This window comes from Geospiza fortis, unplaced genomic scaffold (assembly GCF_000277835.1).
Source record: "Geospiza fortis unplaced genomic scaffold, GeoFor_1.0 scaffold161, whole genome shotgun sequence".
In the NCBI taxonomy this organism is placed as follows: domain Eukaryota; kingdom Metazoa; phylum Chordata; class Aves; order Passeriformes; family Thraupidae; genus Geospiza; species Geospiza fortis.
This window is the reverse complement of record NW_005054375.1, coordinates 485,418-505,280: the sequence shown is the minus strand read 5'-3', so window position 1 is coordinate 505,280 and position 19,863 is coordinate 485,418. Positions and strand designations below refer to the sequence as shown.

The window sequence follows — 19,863 nt, the reverse complement described above, 5'->3', positions numbered from 1 at the left end:
CTTACCTCTCCTAGTATCTCTTTTTATTTTATTGGGGTCTTCATAATCTCCCACCCAGTTATATTCTACTGGCATAGAAATAGGCCTCAGCTTCCCTGGAAACAGAGGAAAAAATTGAGATCATGCACCATGAGGCAGCATTAACCCAACATTCTTTAGAAGAAAGAACAAATTATGTGCTAAGCTGCAATTGTACAGGGTTGCTTATGAAAGAGGATCCAGCATTGCCTCTGAACAAGAGGTTAAGACAGGAGTTCTGTTCTCTTTAACAGAAAAGAAGCAGCTAAGTATTTAATGGATTTTTTTTTTAAGTTTAGAAAATAAATCCAGTGCCCTACAAAGTCATCAGTGGAGTGACGTCTGACACTGACAAACGCATTCAAATTACTTCAGCTTTCACTGAGCAGTATCTATTTCTTATTCTGGAAGCCCCTGGCACACACATGGGAGAACTGTTTTAAAGCACATGGGAATTGTTGGTAACAGAAACTTGTGCATATCACTGAAATACCTCCACAAATAGCATATTTGCTGGTGGGCTTACAAGATCCATCAGTGACTAAGTGAGAAAGGAAGTAGAAAACCTCTACATGTCGTTTCTTTTGTAGCATTTCATTCGCAGAAAGCAAAGTACATTATTATTGCTAAATTCACTTTGACTTCAGACAGCAATAAAAAGAATAGCTGAAGACTATTCTGTCCTTTAAATTTTGACTGGAAGCTGCTGAATTGATTTTAAAAAATGCTGTAAACTATGATTTCTGTTTAAGGACTTCAGTATATAGCTGGAAATCAGTGAAATCAGTGTGCTATGGAACTTAGTGGGAACACTTAGAATGGTCTGAATTCTTTAGCAAGTTAAACAGTGTATTGAAACAAAGTGTATGTAAATAATATATTGAAACAAATCAGAGAAGCATAGCACATGGCATATTATCTGACAGACTGAAAACAAAATGTTTTTCCAACAAGATCAGCCCTTGCTCTTTTTAAATCAATTTACCAGTCACAAATCCAAAAAGCAAGCAAATAGTTTGGTTTTAAAAGTAGCAAAGTAAAGTAAAAACTTGAAAGTTCTGTAAATTATTTTAGTAGAAAATCCCTACATGAAAATCTTACTCCACATTTTGAGGTTAAATCCATGATACACTGAAAAAAAAGATACATGTTTATAATGAAAACAAATATTCAAACATGTCCATCTCCCTGCTGAAGTCCTGTGTCCATGGAAAACACACCAATACCACTGAGGCAGCATAATGGTTAAAGTTTTTATCATCTTTAAAAAAAATATTGACAAAAAAAGTTGTACATTCTGTTCAGACCACAGGATCAGGTCACAAATACTTCACTACTCAGGAAAATAATAATTTTCTCTTATCATTAATTTTACTATTTAGGGACCCATATTTAAGTCTGATTGAAGCTGGTGAGATTTAGGGCACACAGTCATTTCCTGAGTGGGGATGTATTCGGCTCATGTTTACTTGATCAGAAACAGCTCTCAACAGTTTCTTCTTCTAGAAATAAAACCTTCTTTTCTTTGTGAGGCTAAACACACAGCATCTTATTAATAGGAGCTGCACACTTAATAAAATAGAAAAGCTACAAAATTGATTGTTAAAAGCTGATTGTTATCAAAAGTAACAACAAATTTTCTAAAAAATCTTCAGCTGTTCAAAGTACCTGCTTTTGTATCTGGCATTAAAACTGCAGTGATCAAATTTGTTTCTTTCCTTAAACTCAAGGTTCATTTGCTTGTTTCCTCTCCTAACAACCTTGGTTTTACACCCCTATCGATTCCCTAATCTCTTTTCCATCGAGAGGACACTTAGGAAAATTTTCATCATGCATGTGAACAGAAACATTCCAAGGCCAATTAGCAGCAACTATGGAAGACTTCAAAGCCAGAAAGAGCAAGAAGGAGAAATATCTTTGTTAACATTGTCAAAAAATGTCAAAATATTCCAGTAAAGAAATTACAAAGGGCATTATTAACCTCTCATGAAGGAGAACTGAGAAAATTTTTGTTTAAAAGTTGACACATCACAAAATTAATGGTAAGTACATGTTGAAAATAATTATTTCTCTAGGCCTGGGAACTCTTTCTGACCTTCTTTAATGGGTGACCATAAGCCAGAAGAGTGTTATTGTCATTTTCCAGATTTCTGTGAAACCCTAAGGCCATGCCTACCCACAAACCTTATGTTAACAAATGCCATGTGGGAAACTTTAAAATTTAATGCTGAAATGGTAATATTTTTAGAAAATACACTTAAATGAAAATGGACTTGACAATTCATTAAAAATGGACTTGAATTCATTAAAAAAAAGTGAGATGAAAAGTGAAAGACTGTAAAACAAATGTGTTAAATAATGACTGATTTTCAGCGGAGTCTTTGACCCATGTCTTTATGACCCTTTCTGCTAACAGAAAAAAAAAAGCCTAAAAAAGCTATCCTGTAACAAAATAATAGATTCAGCAGTCCTTGAAGAAGAAATGTGTTCTTCCCTCTCAACCACCAGTATTAAAATTTAATGTCTGGAACAGTGAGTACATCTCTGTTAATGGAACTGACTGCAGCCACCAATTGTAATATTTGAAATACTGGAGTAATAAAATTGATATATCCATTTTCAAAACTTAGCAGTTATTTTGCACAGAATGGGCATGGTTAGAAAACACTTGAAAACACTTTGAAATCAAAAGGACACAAGATTTTTCAGCAGGATGGTGTACTTGTGCAGAAAGAGTGCATTTTGCGAAAATGCAACCTTTCATGTTGTGCAAGCACATTGCTCCAGGTCCTGAGGATACTTTACACAGATCAAGTTCAATTTATATCAAGGTTCCCAGGTGATTCTGGGGCTTGCCTGCATGATGTACTAAATCTATGCTTCCTCATAATTTACATCTATTTTCTTCACAAAGGAATATGATGACAGGATTGTTATAGTAACTAACATACAGCTTGTGCTCACTTTTAAAGCTGAAGTAACACAGCAGGTAGGTTGAAAAAATATTCAAGTGTGTGCTCAGCTAATACTATAGCAGTCAAAATAACTTTTTTAAGCATGAGATTTCCTCTTCATTTTCTTCCACAGCCTACCAACTCTACATCTGTACAATTTTATACTCGGCAACAGAAAACCAGTTCTCCCAGTCCAAAGCTAAACAAGTTACCACACTAGGTAAAGGAAGAGTTCCAACAGTTTCAAGGCTAAAATAAGCTGGAGTATTAGGGTTTGAGCATCAGAACTCTCACCAGAAATTGTTCCTGAATTCTCATCCTAAATAAGCCAAAATCCAAGATGTGGATGTAGCACGAATACACATGTGTGCTTACATGCAAAATTCCTTTTTGAACAACCTATGATCTCAAATAATGAGGAACTGCTATATGTAAAAAGCCACCACTTGCAATAGAGGAAGTTACAGGAGGTACAGTATTACCAAAAAAAGACCACTGTCATCAGTCATACTTCAATTCTGGTACTAAAGAAAAAGTATAGAGAGTTTTAGAGAGCAGTGCAGCATGAAAGCAGCAAGTCACCTCTTGGTAAATCTGAAGGGGTTTGATTGTTATTATACCAAAGAAAATTTTTCCAAAGCTGAATTCCAAAGCTTATTCAAATCTTGCCTTTACAATGAGAGAAATTCTATTCTGATTTTTAGTAAAAAAATATGAGCTTCTGGTGTATGTTTTTTTCAATAAAATGATACTGAAACATAGTCTGGAAAACTAAGCTGATAGCAAAAATATATATACAGAAATCCCATCAATTTTAAACTGGACTTACCTATCCCAGTAAATATTTTTCTTTCTTATAACAGAATAAGCCCTTTAGATGAAATTAGACTAAAGCAGTATTGAATTCTCAGCAAAATCAATGGCCACCAGAAATATTTTCATGGTTAAAAACAAAAGCAGATGCATGAAAATCCTAAAATCAACAAATGGTGATTATCTTTATGAGATCAATGCTGTACCATATGTCGGTGTACTCTCTCTCCTTCCAGGACCACTTGTTCTTCCCTTCTCATATTCATAGCAGTACAAAACTGCATCTTCCTCAACCACGTTGAAGCGTTTCCGATATTCTTGGTCCAGAAACGAGTTTGGAGATTCAGATCCTGTATGAACTGGTTTGCCCACTATATGTCTGCCAACATCGTCACAGGGGAGATTTCCCTTTTCATCCCTTCAATTAAAAAGAAAAGTTTTTAATATATTGAGATAAGACACTGGTTTTTTTATACTGTGAATATTGCAATAAACATGGGCCTATGCCAATATTTTATATGCTGAAACAGATGAAATCCACCCCACATCAGGAGCACACAGCATACATGCATATGTATGCATTTATATGCCAGCTACCTCATACATTTCTGTTTGTTCAGTTCTTTACTGATTTATCCATCTCACGGATTTCTCTGGAAAATTATTAAAGAAATAAAATTGATGTGCAATTATTCTTTTCATTTTTCTTAGTTTTTTCTGGAATCTGCCTAGCACTTTGTGATTTAGGGCAGAGGAGAAATGTTGGCTTTACACTTCTGGCCTTACACTGGATACTTTTAAGACATGTCTACATGGTAAGCATCAGCAAACTCAGTCTGTTTCCTTACACTTTATCCCAGATCAAGAAGAATCAGGCACAGAAGATGAACAGACACCTGACATAGTTTCGCACAATCATTTCAGGTCTAGAAGTTGTATAGGCACATCCATGCAGTTGCACATACAGTGTGCAGCACCTGCTCACCAGCTGCTACCCCAGGACAGTGCTCACTTTGCACTTTGTGTCAGATCCCCATGATCTTTTTGCTTTCTTCCACCCTTGCCCCGCTCTTTGAAAACGGAAACTAATCAAAGGCATCAAACAAGAGAGCAAGCAGAGCAAGCAGAACAAGCAGTCCTGGGTTAGGAGTCCTTTCTTGCACTAGATGAACCAGGACTCAACTAGTAAACGTGCTACTAGAACTGCCTGGAGATGGCTGCAAAAGACCTGATCAGACAGTCATTTCTGTGCAGCACAATAAAGGCAGTCAAGAGAGAAGCAGGTATTCATGAGGTAATCAAAAGACAAGCTGGGCCATATGCTCTTGTTGGAGTCCTTCAGCTCCTGGAAACTTCCATGTGAGTTCCAAGCAGGCCAGCATGCTGACTCCTACTTCACCTGGCACCTTGAGACTCCATCTGAGGACCAAGCAAAGCCTCCTCATGGCACCCAGGCAGCCATGAAGGATGAGAAAAGGCCATCCTGCCTCAGTGTGACAGTGCAGCATCACAAACCCCCACTGATCACTAGACTCACTGTGGCCAAGCTGCTTTCCCAGAGCAGGCATGGTGTTGGCTTAGGGAGGGAGGGAGGCTGGTGCAGCCCCAACAGGGCTGTGGGCTCTCCTCCAGCCACAGAGAGCCTTTCTGTGCTGACAGAGCTGGGGACCCCAGCAGGTAACAGGATGGACACTGACATAAACCAGCCAGATGCTGATTGATGCTGCAACCACCATCGGGGCTGGCCCAAGGAAGGCAGTGCAGCCTGACCTCGAGAGATCTTTACTGCAAGCATGGAGTTAATACAGAGCCATCAGGCAAACACCCTTTGCCACAGCCCTCTAGAGATGAGGGCTCCAGTTCCCATCCCCAAAGATGCTTGATAAATATGAGCAGGCACTAACACACAACCAGCACTCCTAAGCAACCAGCACATGGCAAGTGTTGGTCCCTTTTTGTCATGCCATCCATGAGAGGATATGTCAGCAGCTGTACTGTCTGTGGGTATCATCACCAAGCCTTTGGGTTTTACAATTTACATCAAAATATCAAGTCTTTTCCTCTACTCCAGCAACAAAAGGAGGCTTGATTGTTTGCTTTTCTTCCTTTGGAATGGCAACAACAAGCTGAGAAACAGATGTTGAGCAGTTTGATAATACCCAAAATACACACATGATTTAATATAGTTAATCATGGGCAAAAAACCTGATGAAATGCCCAAACAAATTATTCAGAAACACTGCACCCTATGTGACAGGTGAAATCAAGAATAGTCCATTTGGATTAAGCTGATGAAAAAATTCAAATGTACCAAGCCTAATCTCTCTACAAGATTACAGCTTGTACTAATATGTATTATAAGATTTAATCTGAATTGGTCCAAACTACTGCATTATCATCATGATTTAAGAGATGCTATTAAAAATAATCACAATTAATTTGGAAGTTCTCAATTTCTACAGCAGAACTCAAAAACTGAAGAGTAGTGAATGTTTAGCAAAAATTATTTAAAAATGAGGATGCACTTCTTATCAAATAAAAATATTGTGATGATAAACATAATCAGTTTCAGAAGCACTAGGTTTTTACCATATGAGTACTGCATTCAAAGAGAAACACACCTAAGACTATTCTTTGGTTGGGTTTTTCTTCCCCCCAGCTTTTTTTATGTTAATGGATTACAATGAAATACCTGGTTCTTTTCCGTAAATTTTCTGAAAACCATGTCCTTAAAATATTTATGTGAGCATAGCAAAGAATTGTTATCAGGGAGGTAAAATATGTATTCGATTACTGTGCACAATTCAAGTGTCATGACTAAGAACGTTCTCATTTAATTAAAAGAAAAAAAAGTTATAGTAAACTAGAGTATATGTTAGTTCAACTGGTTATACATGTCACATTTGAAATAATTATTTTTTTCTCTGAGAAACAGAAACCAAGCCAGGTACAGGTGAGGCAAGGATAAGGACGGAACGTGGGACACAGCTAAAGGCTTCACAAAAGGCTTCTGACCTTCCATCCTCATGAAGTCAAAATCACACTTGTGCCCTGCAAGGTTTTTCATATCTCTGAAGAGTAAGAATTTAGCATAGAATCTCAACTCCTCCTCTTCAGGAGGCAATTTAACTTGCCATATACCTCACTCTTGGACAAGCCCCTGGAAAGTCCTGTCAGTATCAGGTCATACATCTTATTAACTGGCTAGAGAAGTTGCTGATAAGAAAGTGTAAGAAAAACTCAGCTACAAGAAACTCAGGTGCAAGAAAGAACGTGCTGCCCTTATAACCTTTCCAAGAAAGGTAACTAAAAGAAAAGCACGAATTAATTTGAAAATACATTAACTGGACATATTATAACCTGTGTCTAAGATTATGGAAGCTTTAGGAATTCTGATTCCTCTTAAATACAATCCTAGACCTCTGGGCAGCCACTTTTTACACTATTTGTAGGCCCCAATTCTGTCAGAGTTTCAGGAGTACATCATCTGTGTACATTATGAAATTATATGGAATCATTCGTGGTTGTGTAAAGGTAGGCTAATGAATCTGCAAGGAGGATCTGCTGCTCTTCTGGCTCAGCAAGTCCAGAGATCTGGGAGAGATGAAAATGCCTGTTCCAGGTGGCAGGTCAGAGTACCAGCTGTACTGACAGGGAACAGCATGGTCACTGCACAGTCTGGCTGAGTGGCCACACTGAAACACAAACCTGAAATTTCTCAAATATCGGAGAAAGAAAATGCTATGGCAGGACTGAACAGTGCTGTTGTTGGAGTTGAAAAGTTTCTTGCACTCAACTGACTCCCTTGCTGCATTATGATTATTGGGCAAGGGGACAAATATGAGTTCCTTTCCTAGTTACAGATTCAGGGTTTCAGGTAACTTTTGCTCTTCTGAATGAGAATGAGACTGTTGCAGCCAATTGATGACCCCATATATGAGAAAATAGCGTACTGGACCTTCTTTTCTGAAGGCTACTTTTTGCAAACAAGATACTGATTCAGAATATTCTGGGTCTGATTCAACACATCTACCCTTAATAACCAGTTTACCTGCAAAATACAGTATTAATACAGTATTAGCTACAGGGAAGACTAATAAATAGGTATGAACAGAATGGTTAGTTACTTCACAAACATTTTTTTACCAAATTGTACTGTAAAATGGTCTTTTTTACCTTGGAACATAAGGTTCTGTTGGAGGAGGAGGTATGTAGAGATCCTGAAGGGCAGAGCTGTCTCTTTTTGTAGGTGTACTGATAGTGCTGGATGGAGTAGCAACACTGCTTGTAGGGCTTCTAGGAATAAGAGGCTGGTTCAAAACAGAGAGAGAAATAATCAGGATTATCCTTATATATTACACATTTTTATTTGTAAAAGCCAAAACCAGAATTAGTTCAGAAAGCTAAAGAAATAGTTAGCAGTTCTAACATTCTGCGTGCTTTTAAACTGACTAAAAACCCACTCATGCTAAGAGGACAGATCTACAATGGACATGTATTGTGCTTATAAAATTGACTCCTCTGATTGCATCTTCTTCCCTTTAGCACAGCAAGTTTATTGCCAATGCCCGTAAAATCAGTGATCACATGAGCTACTGGTGAAGCCTTAACGAGTAAATAACAAACAGAATCCAGTTAATTCCTTAAATAAACTAACATTGTAAAGAAAAAGTCTAGTGTTTACAGCAAAAGGTGCATAAGTAGGCATTAAATTGAATGTCAAGTCCTTCCATCTGCTCTACAGCTTAAGAATTAACTGTAAAAGCTTCAGCTTATGCCTGCAGATGCTGTTAAATCAGATGCTGCATCCTCAGAGCACACACGCTATGACAGAATCAACTGGAGATTATTATTATTATTCTTCTTCATTCCCCTGGGTACACTCCTCACAAAATAACATTTACTCACAGGTAAATAAACTGTACCCTCCTTGCAAAATAATCATGCATTCTAGCTATCATTCCAATCCAGATCCTTCTCATTTTTTCACAAGATTTTCTAAGTCTCTACACAGATGCAGAAAAAGCAAATGAGAAGAAAACTTTGAATGTTTTAGTCTACTTAATAACACATCTGTCTATAAACAAAAGCCTTGTGTGGCTTGGTTTGTGTGATAGCTAAACTCAAGCAGAAGAAAAAGAAAGAGCAGAACAGCAAGTACAAGAGTATCTTCATACACCCAAAAAAGAATCCAATATTAAAATATACTGAGTTCTGCTTTGAAAGAGTTTTTTCTCCTCCATTGTTTTGGAAGTTTTCTCCTTGAAGAAGGAAGTGCTGGGATTGAAGAGAGTTCACTATACCTAAAATTTCTGACCTTAGTAACTACTTAAAGACACAAACATTTCACATTGCATTGATGGCAGAGAAGCTCTAAATGTGGACTGAATGGTTGCGTAGAAAGATCCTTCTCCCAGCACTGTTATCAATACTTTGTAACAGAGCAAAAGGGTATTCCTGTGTAGAATAATAAGTTTTCATTTTCTAGATATTAATCTTGACACTCTAGCAGAAAACCCAAAAAGTTTAAAGCAGGATCATTGCCAGAATGTTGGCCTTTCATCAGCTGGTGATAAGAGATACAAATCTACGCCTATCAAGCCAAAGCCCCACCACTGTGCCACTTTTTTACAATCTGTATGCAGGAACAATAAATATCACTTAGGAAATCTCATCCTTTAGCCAGTTACTGCCTTGTTTTGGAACAGAGCTGTGTTAGGTGCTATGTAGCCCTAACATAATAAAATACATGCTTAAAATTTGCTTGTTAAAAGTTTGCAAGTCCACCTTTAGAGCAACAGCTATAAACTGACACAAGTTTTCGGGGTTTGAACGTTCCGAATCTGTCTCCTATAAACAGTGATACTGCTTAACTCTTCTGTTGCTCATTAGAGTTAATGTGAGTATCCTACAGCCAGGCCAAAGAAAGACTACCAGTATTTACAGGAAGAAAGGGAGAGAGACACACACAAAAACCAGACAGGTAAAAGACTTTACAACCACTAAAAACAAGACAAATCTACAAAAATAAGAATAAAATTGGTGGCAAGAACAGGTCAGGTCAAATACCCCAACAAAATCCAAAACAATAAAAAACATCCTAAACATCCTCCCTCTCTCTTTCAGAGAAACAAAAATCTTATCCTTTTACATTTTCATCTGTGACACCGTAGCCATAGATGTTTTTGAACCACTAATACAGCAGTGTTTGTTACCTTTCTGATATCCTGCACTTCTATAACAAGAACACCGTGGCTTGCTGAGTGGCCCGCTGAATTATTTTTCATTATAAGCCAAGAGGATTTTGTGACCTAGATCCTGTTTACACTTGTTAAGCCCAAGCTGTTTGCTCATGGCTCATACCAGCAGAAGCACTGAGAGGAAGACAAACTGTGTAGATGGGTTTGCTCTTCTCCATTTAGAGGAAAAAGTCAAAGCCTTTACTTTATCTGCATGAAAAGCGAGGTAAGAGAAGAGGGGGGACTTAGAGACCAGAACTGTGGCAGTCAACATGAGCTTATGGTTTATCTCACATAGGGAAAATAATGCTCAAGCATGAAAGTGTTCTGGACTTACAAGAGCTTGATGTGCCTCTGGTGATCCTGCAAGCTGCTGTAGGGCTAGAGGACACAGGGAAAGAATTTCCCTTGTGTTACAGCCTAGAATACCTGGCTGCAACTATATAAATTCTAATGATATTGCCCTAACTTCTGGAAAAAGAAAAAAAAAAGCTGAAGTCTGAGGAATCTGTTTGGTATAACACACGGCCCTGACATACAAGTCAGTCTGTCCTCCAGGCAAATTGCTGATTGATCCTGGAAATCAGTTTGGGTTTGGACATCTTTGACAAATGTGTATTTTGGTTTATCTTTCAGCACAGGAAGGTGGTTGAAACAGTGAGTGCAATAGGAAGAAATGGTATTCAGTCTAACCCAGAAAGCCATGAGCTACCCAACTTAGTGAAGGCCAGTGGTTCCCTGTCAGAGGTGAAGACACAGTGTAACTGTGGACACACTGAATGACTGTGGTACCTCACAGGATGGCAAAGTGAATTCACCATTCCAGAGCACCTGGAGCTCCCAAGGGGACAGAAATCACAATCCAATCCAATCCATGTGGAGGTACAATCCTGTAGGATTGTCCCAAAAGATACTAGGAAGTCTTATTAATTTTCAATATTGCTTTTGCATTGCCAAACTCAACTCTCTGCTTATTTCCAAAGAAACAGAAAACTTGTCCAACTAGAAAAAAAGGGAAATCCTAATTTAAAAATAGGTGACCCCTTTTTAAAAAAAAAAAACAAAAACAGTATTTATCACTACTAAATCAGTAAATCAGTAGATTATTAAGAATTTTTACATGGTAAAAACATTTAAATGGTCTCTCCTGGTAGTAGCTCAACACACTGAGAGCCTTGCTGTAACTACCACCTTGTGCTGTAGAAGTTCAGCTTTCATTTTTATGTACAGAATGAAAAAGTCTTCAGACCCCTCTGGTTGAAAAGCAAGCCTTCAGAACATGGCCTAGATGTATGGTACAACTACATAGCATTTTGCATTGAAAATTAGAGACCTCAACTGCTCAAGTCAATGTGGTCACATGCAAGCAACCAGCTCATGCAGCTCTCTGCTTCAAGGGCAGCCACTCAGAGGGCCACATGCAGGCACCTTGGACACAAAACCACAGGCAACTCCAGTCAAGTATTTCTCAACTGGATGCCTTGGAGATCAGTGGTATCACTGATTTAATTTTCTTCCAAGGAGTAGAGATTCTCCTGCTACAGTTCCTTCTGGCAGGCTGGCCAGGGCAAGTGGGATTGCTGAAACACCAATAAAACTAAAACATTTTCAGTTCTAAAGAGTTGGATACTTGGCCCATGGTAAAAGCCTGACAGATAAAGTTTGGAAGTTACATATTAAAAATGGAACAACCTCAAAATGTCCCACAAATGACCCTGCATCAATCTTAATCCACAATGACAGACACAAAATCTATAAAAAATTCAATATATTTTGGAGTATTATTTCTCAAACATTTTGAATGCACCACCCTCCCTCAGGTTCATTAGTCTTTACAGAGCCTTCCCTAAGCTGTTGCTTGGCTGCAGAACAGGAAAGCAACTGCCAGGAAAAAGGAAATCCCTGTCAGCACCGACTGGCAGCACACAAGTCCCCTCCCTTCAGCAGCTGTTCTGTCCTGGCTGGCTCTGCCCTGTGGTCCCCATCTCCCTCTTGCCAACAGGATCCATTGCTGCTTTTTGCACTCCCAGTCCTGAAGAAACTGAGAGGGTGTGTCCCAGTGAGTCAGCATATTCTGATTTTTCTATCTAAACAATGAATGTAATCAATATTTAATATACACTATCTAAAATTATTTAAAATGTCTTTTAAAACTCTTTGAACCTTTCATTAACACCCTTGGAAGCCGCAATATAAGTCTGAGAAACATTACTCCAAAAAAAGACATACAATTTTTCAAAATATAAGCAAGGCTAATACAAAATTTTAAATTTCATTATCTTTTTACAGTATTTGTATCAATAAGCAGATTTTACTACCAATATATTTTTCATATTTAATAAAAATTACAATATATTGAACAATATGTTTCCAATAAATAAACTTTTTATAATAACAATCATGACATGAAATAATGAGATACTGTAACTAATTCAGACAGAGTTCATTTTAACAGTGCTACACAGAATGCCCAGTTCCCATGCAGTTAAATGACAACTAAGTAATTTAAAAACAAACGAGTGTTTTATTCAAATTTAATAATTAAAAAGGGTAGGATCATTAGTTCTAGTCATAAATTATGAAAACAGTATATAGCATTGTGTCTAGATGAATGAAGGAGGCAATATAATCAAATAAGAAAATATACTGAATAAAAGTAATAAAAGCGTTTTCTTTCAAACAAAGGGCTTCTTATTGTTGCCTTTGCTTCTTAGGAAAATGAAAAGCTCAATATGTAACAGTGGAAATATGATGCACATCTAATCCAAAACAAACTGTTAGAAAAACTACAGATACTGAGCTGCTGGTGCTTTTAAAACAGTACAATTTAATCAAATACAAAACAGTACAGCAAACTACACAGATATACAAAAGGTGACATTTAAAAAGGCTTGGTGAAGGAGGGGTCAGAAAGTTTTTTTCCAAGTCAACACAGCAGATGTGGCTGGCAGCTGGACCTGCCCCATCCTCAGTGCATGAGGAAGAGCCTTCTCACTGACACCAGCAGGTGCATTCCACATTAACCGGAGCGTGGCACAGGTCGCTCTAGCGCTCTTTTTCTGTATTGAAAAAGAACTGGATGAAGAGTCTTCCACACTGTAATAAAGTCCATTTTCTCTTGAGAATTAAGAAAGCATTTTCCAGAAGACAAAGGAGAGCTTTGCAGCTAGGTTCTTGCTAGTGTGCTGCCAGCGACTTACACAAAATTTTCATATGCTCTGAGAATCTTCCCTATTGAACTTTCCACCTCTACTCCAACAATAAAGAATTGTTGGAAAAAAAATTCCAGCACTTGAAGGAGCCTTCCTTTGAAACCTCCCCAGAACAACACAAAGTGGAAAGGAGAAATAAAACAGACAATCTAGAGTAGAAGAAATTTATTTTGGTTAGGTTTTGAAGCAGACAAAAATTTAGAGAGTTCAAAGATAAAATCACCTCTATGTCAAACAAGGAAAATAAGAAAAAAATAAGGGTTAAAGTTAATTGGTTTGTTCACCATATTCAGTAGCAGTCAGAAATACAAATACTGCAAACTGTAATATCATTCTAGGTTCTCACACAATGGATCAGCCTATCAAAAAAAGTAACTGAAAGGCAAATTGAGTAAGGTTTGTCTTGCAGGCATAACACCTTAATATTTTTGGTACAATACCATATTAATAAATACTTTCAATTTTGCAAAAGGCAACTACCTAATTCCCAAAGGCCACAGCTGCCTAATTCAACTGTTGAAAAAGCAGTAACAAAAAACATAGGCTGAAAAATCCCTTGACTTCACAAATTTGGACAAGACTCTAAAATGCATCATGGGAGAACCTTGATTACCAGTAAGAGGTTGGATACTGATGGATATTAAAACAGACAATCAACTCACTGAAAACACACAAAAAAAAATCCCCAATCAACCAAACAACACTTTCTTTAATCAGGACACAAGGGGGGGAAAAAAAAAGAGTTTTTTATTTCGGTACTGATTGACCTTAGAGCTGGAATTAGTGCGCTTGTAAATACAAACTCATTATGTAATGGTGCATGGTATAGCCAAAGGCTAATTGTATTATTTTACTGCACATCAAACCATTCAGTTTCAGGATGGCTACACCAGATGCATAATTCTTCTTCTTTCTTTCTCTCCCCTAACCTTTCATAATTATTCTAAGGATAAGAATATTTATGAAAAAAATATAAGTGTTTCTGCTAAAAAGGAAAAAAAACTTCACCAAGAATTAAGAATTAATCAATAATTATGTAGCCTGAATTTAACTCCTAGTTCATGGCAAGACTGCAATGCAAAGGCAGAGCTGTTCAAAGCAAACAGCTGAAAATTCTAAGAAACATTTATGGCAATTAAAAACCAGTTCACATCTGAATGATCTAAAAGCATTTTCCACACTTGGAGACTGTGAATGTTTGGCTGGCATATGGCTAACCTAGATCACTAACAGTGGGCAGAAAGCTCTTAAACATTTCATTATCAGTTTATAATTTAACTCCTAGGACACCCTGTCACTCACACACAAACCAGCTCAATACACTGGTGGTACCTGCACACTGCCTGAGCTGGGACACTCATTGAGCACTTTTCCAGCTCACAGGGATATTCATTATCTCTCCATTAAGCCTAGTTTGTCATGCAGCTGCAATGGCAAACTTCGTATTTTTAAACACAATTGCAGACTGAACAAGCTGAATGTAATTTACCAATAATGCCTCCACATTATTAACTTTAAGCTAAAATTAAGTTTCAGAGATTCTCAATTTAAACATCACAATGTAAATTTGATTGTAAATGAGTCTTCTAATTTAATACACTGACATGTTTACCTTCTCCACCTATGGCATCAGCTGTTAAACATATTGATTGGTGGGATAAATACAAAAAATGTAAGTCTGATTTTGTGTCAGCCTCCTTATATTAGGGCACGCTTCCACCTTCCCCCCTCATTCATCAGAATATGATTAGACTGTGACACCACATTTTTCCTGTGTTCATTCTATTTGCAGAAACAAAAAGACCACAGCAGTTTTTTTGCTGATCCTATTTCCCATTTTGTCAAAATTTCACTTTGTAACCTATATCTCACACTATAATTTTTTTAATATTTTACACTTCAACAGAATTATTACTAAGTCACAATTTCCTTATAGCTTGTGTCTGCTGAATAATGCATACAGTCCAATTAACTTAACTCTGGGATGACAGCACATTTGTAACATTCTCAAACATTTCAAGACATCCTGATATAGGAAAACAAGTTAGCATAACCTCCCCTGCTTGCAAAGTTGATGTTAAGCAATGCTTTCCTTTATGTTTTTCTGATATTTGCTATCACTTTCCTTCCTCTCCTCTCACATTACATCCCAAGCTTTATTAAAGAATAGCCCCTTTTTGTGAATCAGGAACATAAAAAATTTCAGAACAGCCATAGCATCAAATTGCAATTGTTAGACTTAAGAGTTTTTCTGGAGATTTTTTTCCCCAGATAATTAGTTAAATAAATGTAATTTCTTCATATTTTAACAGCTATAAAATTACACTGCACTCGGACTTCTTTTGATGCTTGTTATTGATAAAATATACAGTACTGATTTCACACTTAGGCTGCACTTAAACTTCAATATCAGCTGACTTTAACATCTGTTCAACTCTGATCTGCATAAACCAACAACAGAAATTTCCACATTATGCATCTTCTGAAGTTTGCACTTCACCCCGGAGCTTTGTCCACACTCCGCCTACTTAAGGAAACTGTTGTTTCTCACACTAAAATTATAAATTAAAACAGACACACATATGCCCACTGCACACATAAGTGCTGAATGAGGTTCTGGCCTTTTCCTGGTGTCATGTTTGATAAAATCAGAATAATATCATCATGATACCAGAACTGTATCTGCAATGTTTAACAGTATCTCTATTTGTGCTCTATTTAGCCTTGAAAATATCCATATTTTTCATGCTCACAGCAAGAACTGACCCTCCCACCCCAATACTCCCATTACCCCCATTCCCCAAAACCGTAAGATTACAGAAAATCACTATCTAGCGTCAATGTCATCCAGTAAAGATAATCTACATTCAAACTAGCTGTCCAGATTTCCTTTATCATCAAATGCAGAGAAAGAGGCATGTGCAGGGGCAAATTCACTGTGTCCTAAAGGCAGATCAGTCAAAAATAGGCCAAGATGAGTGGATCAGTAATTACTAATGCATATCTGCTGGCCAAAGGGAGGTTAAATGAGAAACCTGAATGACATGTAGATATTTACATAGCAGATCTAAAGTTAGATTGGTTGAGTAAGACCCAAGTACCTGTCAGAAACTTTTGATGTGGGGTCTGCAGTGTAATTATTCTGGTAATAAATGATAAAACTCCATTTTGCTTCACTTTAAGAGCCTAGCCCAATTCACCTGAAGAAATACCAAACTCACCCATGCTCAGGATTTAGATTGAAAGCACTGGACCCCATTTAAAGCAATGATGTGTATTTTAAATTTGTATTTATATTCTCACTAAAGCTAAGGAAAAAGCTGTCAAGTATAGACAGTCATACAATAATTTCATGCATCCAGATTTGCACTTTTATCTCCAGATACTAATTTCTGGTTCAAAGTTTTTGTCACATGTGCATTCAGCTGTTTATATCTGAAAGGCCAAACCACCTCAATCATTTAAAATCTTAGTTTCAAAGACTCTAATGCATTTCTCCATTATATAAATATTTATACACACACACACACATATATATGCACACACACATATGAAAGAAGTTCTTCATGGCATTAGTTTTTAATGTATCTCCTAATATATCAAATGGCATAAGACCACAGATAATGGTAGTGGCATTTCCATATCTCACTTGCCTTTTGTCCAAACTTTGCAGAAGTCTTTTCTCTTTCATATGTACTTAATTTTTAATTAGAACTTTTAGTGTGGTAATAAAAATGTCCCAAAGAATGCACTCTTTATGCAAACAAAATAAATTTCTAAAGAGTATTCTGTTTGAACTGAATGGAAAAATGGATTATTTTAGTTACATGCCTTCATCAGTCTGAACATAACTTTTATTTCCTAGAGTAATCCATCACAGTGACATTTTATCCTAGAGTTAAACATGAAAGCTTTAATGAAATTCTTCCACAGCTTTCAGCACATTGCAGGTTTACTAAAATTAAGTGCCCAGCCAGACATCCTGTGCTATGCCTCCTTACATGCAAGCCTTCCGTCTCAAAGATAACTTTGACACAAATACAGCTTTGTTTACATGAGGAAATTTTGATTGTCAAGTGGTTTATTGAATACAATCACCTTATAAATTTCCCTATAACTCCATCAGCGAGAACTCAAACATTTTTATCCCCTCTTTTCTGAGGTTATACTGTACGGAGATCTTCACAAGAAATCAAACTAAAATTTATCATTTGTGAAGTATTGTTTGTCTCTCCTTAGCTAGAAAAAATTATCTACTTTTCGGCATTGTAGAACACTGGGATGGTTACTTTTTAACTTTGAAAAGTTCTAACAGGTTTAATTTCAATTAAGCCTATGAGAACAAATTGTAGAGAAATAATTTCAGAAACAATTTTTCAAAGTATACAAGAGTAAATCTATATGCTGCTGAGGATGAAGCACAATAAAGCATCATTGAGATAATCTGTAGTTAAAATGATGGTGTATGACTTATGATTAAGCTTCATTACCTGCAGAGCAAGGGGCTTCCATCTCATATTTTTCAGTAAAGCTGGTGCTGAGGTAAGCATGCTCTGAGGTCGCTTTTTCAAAGTTAAGATAACACCACTCGGATCCTCTCGTAGTGCATTCACCAAATTTTTCAACTGCCACCCCACCTGGTAACCAGTAAAATCATTACAATAAAATTGAGGTACAATATTCAATATGTAATGTTCCCTTTTTAAATAAGATTAGTAAACAACATAAAGGAGTGTATATATATCATAAAGGAGATTAACTCAAGAAATGTCAAAACTTAATTACTGCATAAAAATCACATAAACTAAAATAATTACTATAATGCATTTAGATGTATATACATCATTTCAGGTTTTAGAATCAATAAACTATTGTTATTTCACTGCAAATGCACAATTAAATCTCAAGGTGTTTTCAAATTCAGCTCTGGTACATAGAGTTAAGAGACTAGAAAGTTAAAAAGCCCTGGCTTTTGCGTTGACAGTTCATTTCAAAATTGAGCATTTTCTACTTTGTGGTTACTATTCAAAGGTCACTAACCACACGTAGTCATACACTACTACTCCTAGCAGCTTATGCAGGCACAAACCAGTTCAGGAAAACCTACTTTTCACACTGCTATAAAAATGAAGCCAGAATCACAAGGCCTTTTTAAAACAGTGCTTCTTTCATGATGATTTCAGAAACAAATACAGCAAATCAATGACAGAAATGTAGTCCAGTCACTACGCATTAGCCCAAAATAAAGTGTTCCTAATTTAATTACAGCATTTTGAAATATTTTAAAATTAAAACGTTGATTAAAATGGAAAGCAACAAGTTTCTATTTATAAATGCAAGGAGTCTGAATAATTTATTTTGCATTTTTGGAAAAAGTACTTTAAATACTAAGACATGACAACGGTTTTAAGTCTGAATATGGCCTGATCACAAGGTACCTATTGCAAAATGCTTTAGGATAGTAAAAGTATGCTTTTTCAAGTTTGGCACCTAGACTGGCAATACGTAGAATCATACATCCCTTCAAAATCTTGGCCTGTAGAGCCAGAGAGTGATTATTTCTGTAAGTTTCACGGCTTTTCTACCTCTTTTTGCTCTGTCCCCCACCCTTGGCCTGCTAAACAAACAAGTAAATTTCCCTAATTTGTAAATGATCACAGTTATGACTACTTTCCTTCTTTCACAATTTGTACAAGAACACTGTCAAGAAGAAAATTATCTAGCTGAGAAGAGGAAAAACAAAGATCTAGAACTTTGAAGTGATAAGGTTATTTTACATTTGAATAATACATTGAAAAATCGAATTAGCAGTGTGAACAAAGAGCACAAATGTTCCTTATCACTGGTATAGTGCAACGTGACACAAACATATGTTATCTATGCTTAAGCAAGATAATCACATGTAGGTTGTTGCTACTTATTTTGTGCCTTATTCCCTATTACACCAAGTAATAACTCACTTTGGTTAGTATCACTTCTTTTAAGAACTACTTCTCCCAAACAAGCCACTTGAGCCAACAGTGATTTTACCAACAACCCTGAATCACAGACGTGGCTCAAATCCCATCACCCTTTCTTCATCTCCTGTGAACCTACCTGTCCTGTTTCCACCACAGCAAAGCCCAATATATCCAGGATGCACTTCTACAGTAAGATTATTGTATGCAAAGAAAAAGGGTATTGATAACACGCATTGTGACAGAATATTTTTCAGCTTTCACAGAAAATTTCTAGGCATGCTGAAACCCTTATTTTTACTCCCATGTACTAGGCATATGGCTATTATACTTCCAACAATATGAAACATTAAATTAACCAATTCCATCTCAATTCCTACATCCCACTGAAGTTCCCACTGTGTTTCAACAATATTTAAACAAAATATCTTCAAGCCCAAGCTTTGTGTGTAAGGACATTGCAATCTTAGAAAAAAATACCTTGCTATTTACAATATTGTTTTTTTATTTTAGAGACTCCCACCACTGCTTAGAAGCAATATATTCCCCACAGTTACAGAAAGCCACCGTGGGCATATGTGAGGTTTCATTCGCTATCCAAAAGAAGGAATCATTGGCCTACAGTTCATGTAACCTATCTCTGTACCTAAGGTACTGCACACTGCAATTC

At 36.8% G+C, this 19,863-nt stretch overlaps 1 protein-coding gene across 1 annotated transcript in view; it reads right to left on the bottom strand.

The window, feature by feature from the left end:
* CNKSR2 (connector enhancer of kinase suppressor of Ras 2) overlaps window positions 1–19,863 on the bottom strand; it is a 172,762-nt gene that overhangs the window by 78,481 nt on the left and 74,418 nt on the right. The window contains 4 exon segments of the mRNA XM_031060212.1: window positions 6–95; window positions 3,992–4,203; window positions 7,962–8,095; window positions 17,727–17,873. Coding sequence (XP_030916072.1) covers window positions 6–95; window positions 3,992–4,203; window positions 7,962–8,095; window positions 17,727–17,873 — 583 coding nt within the window.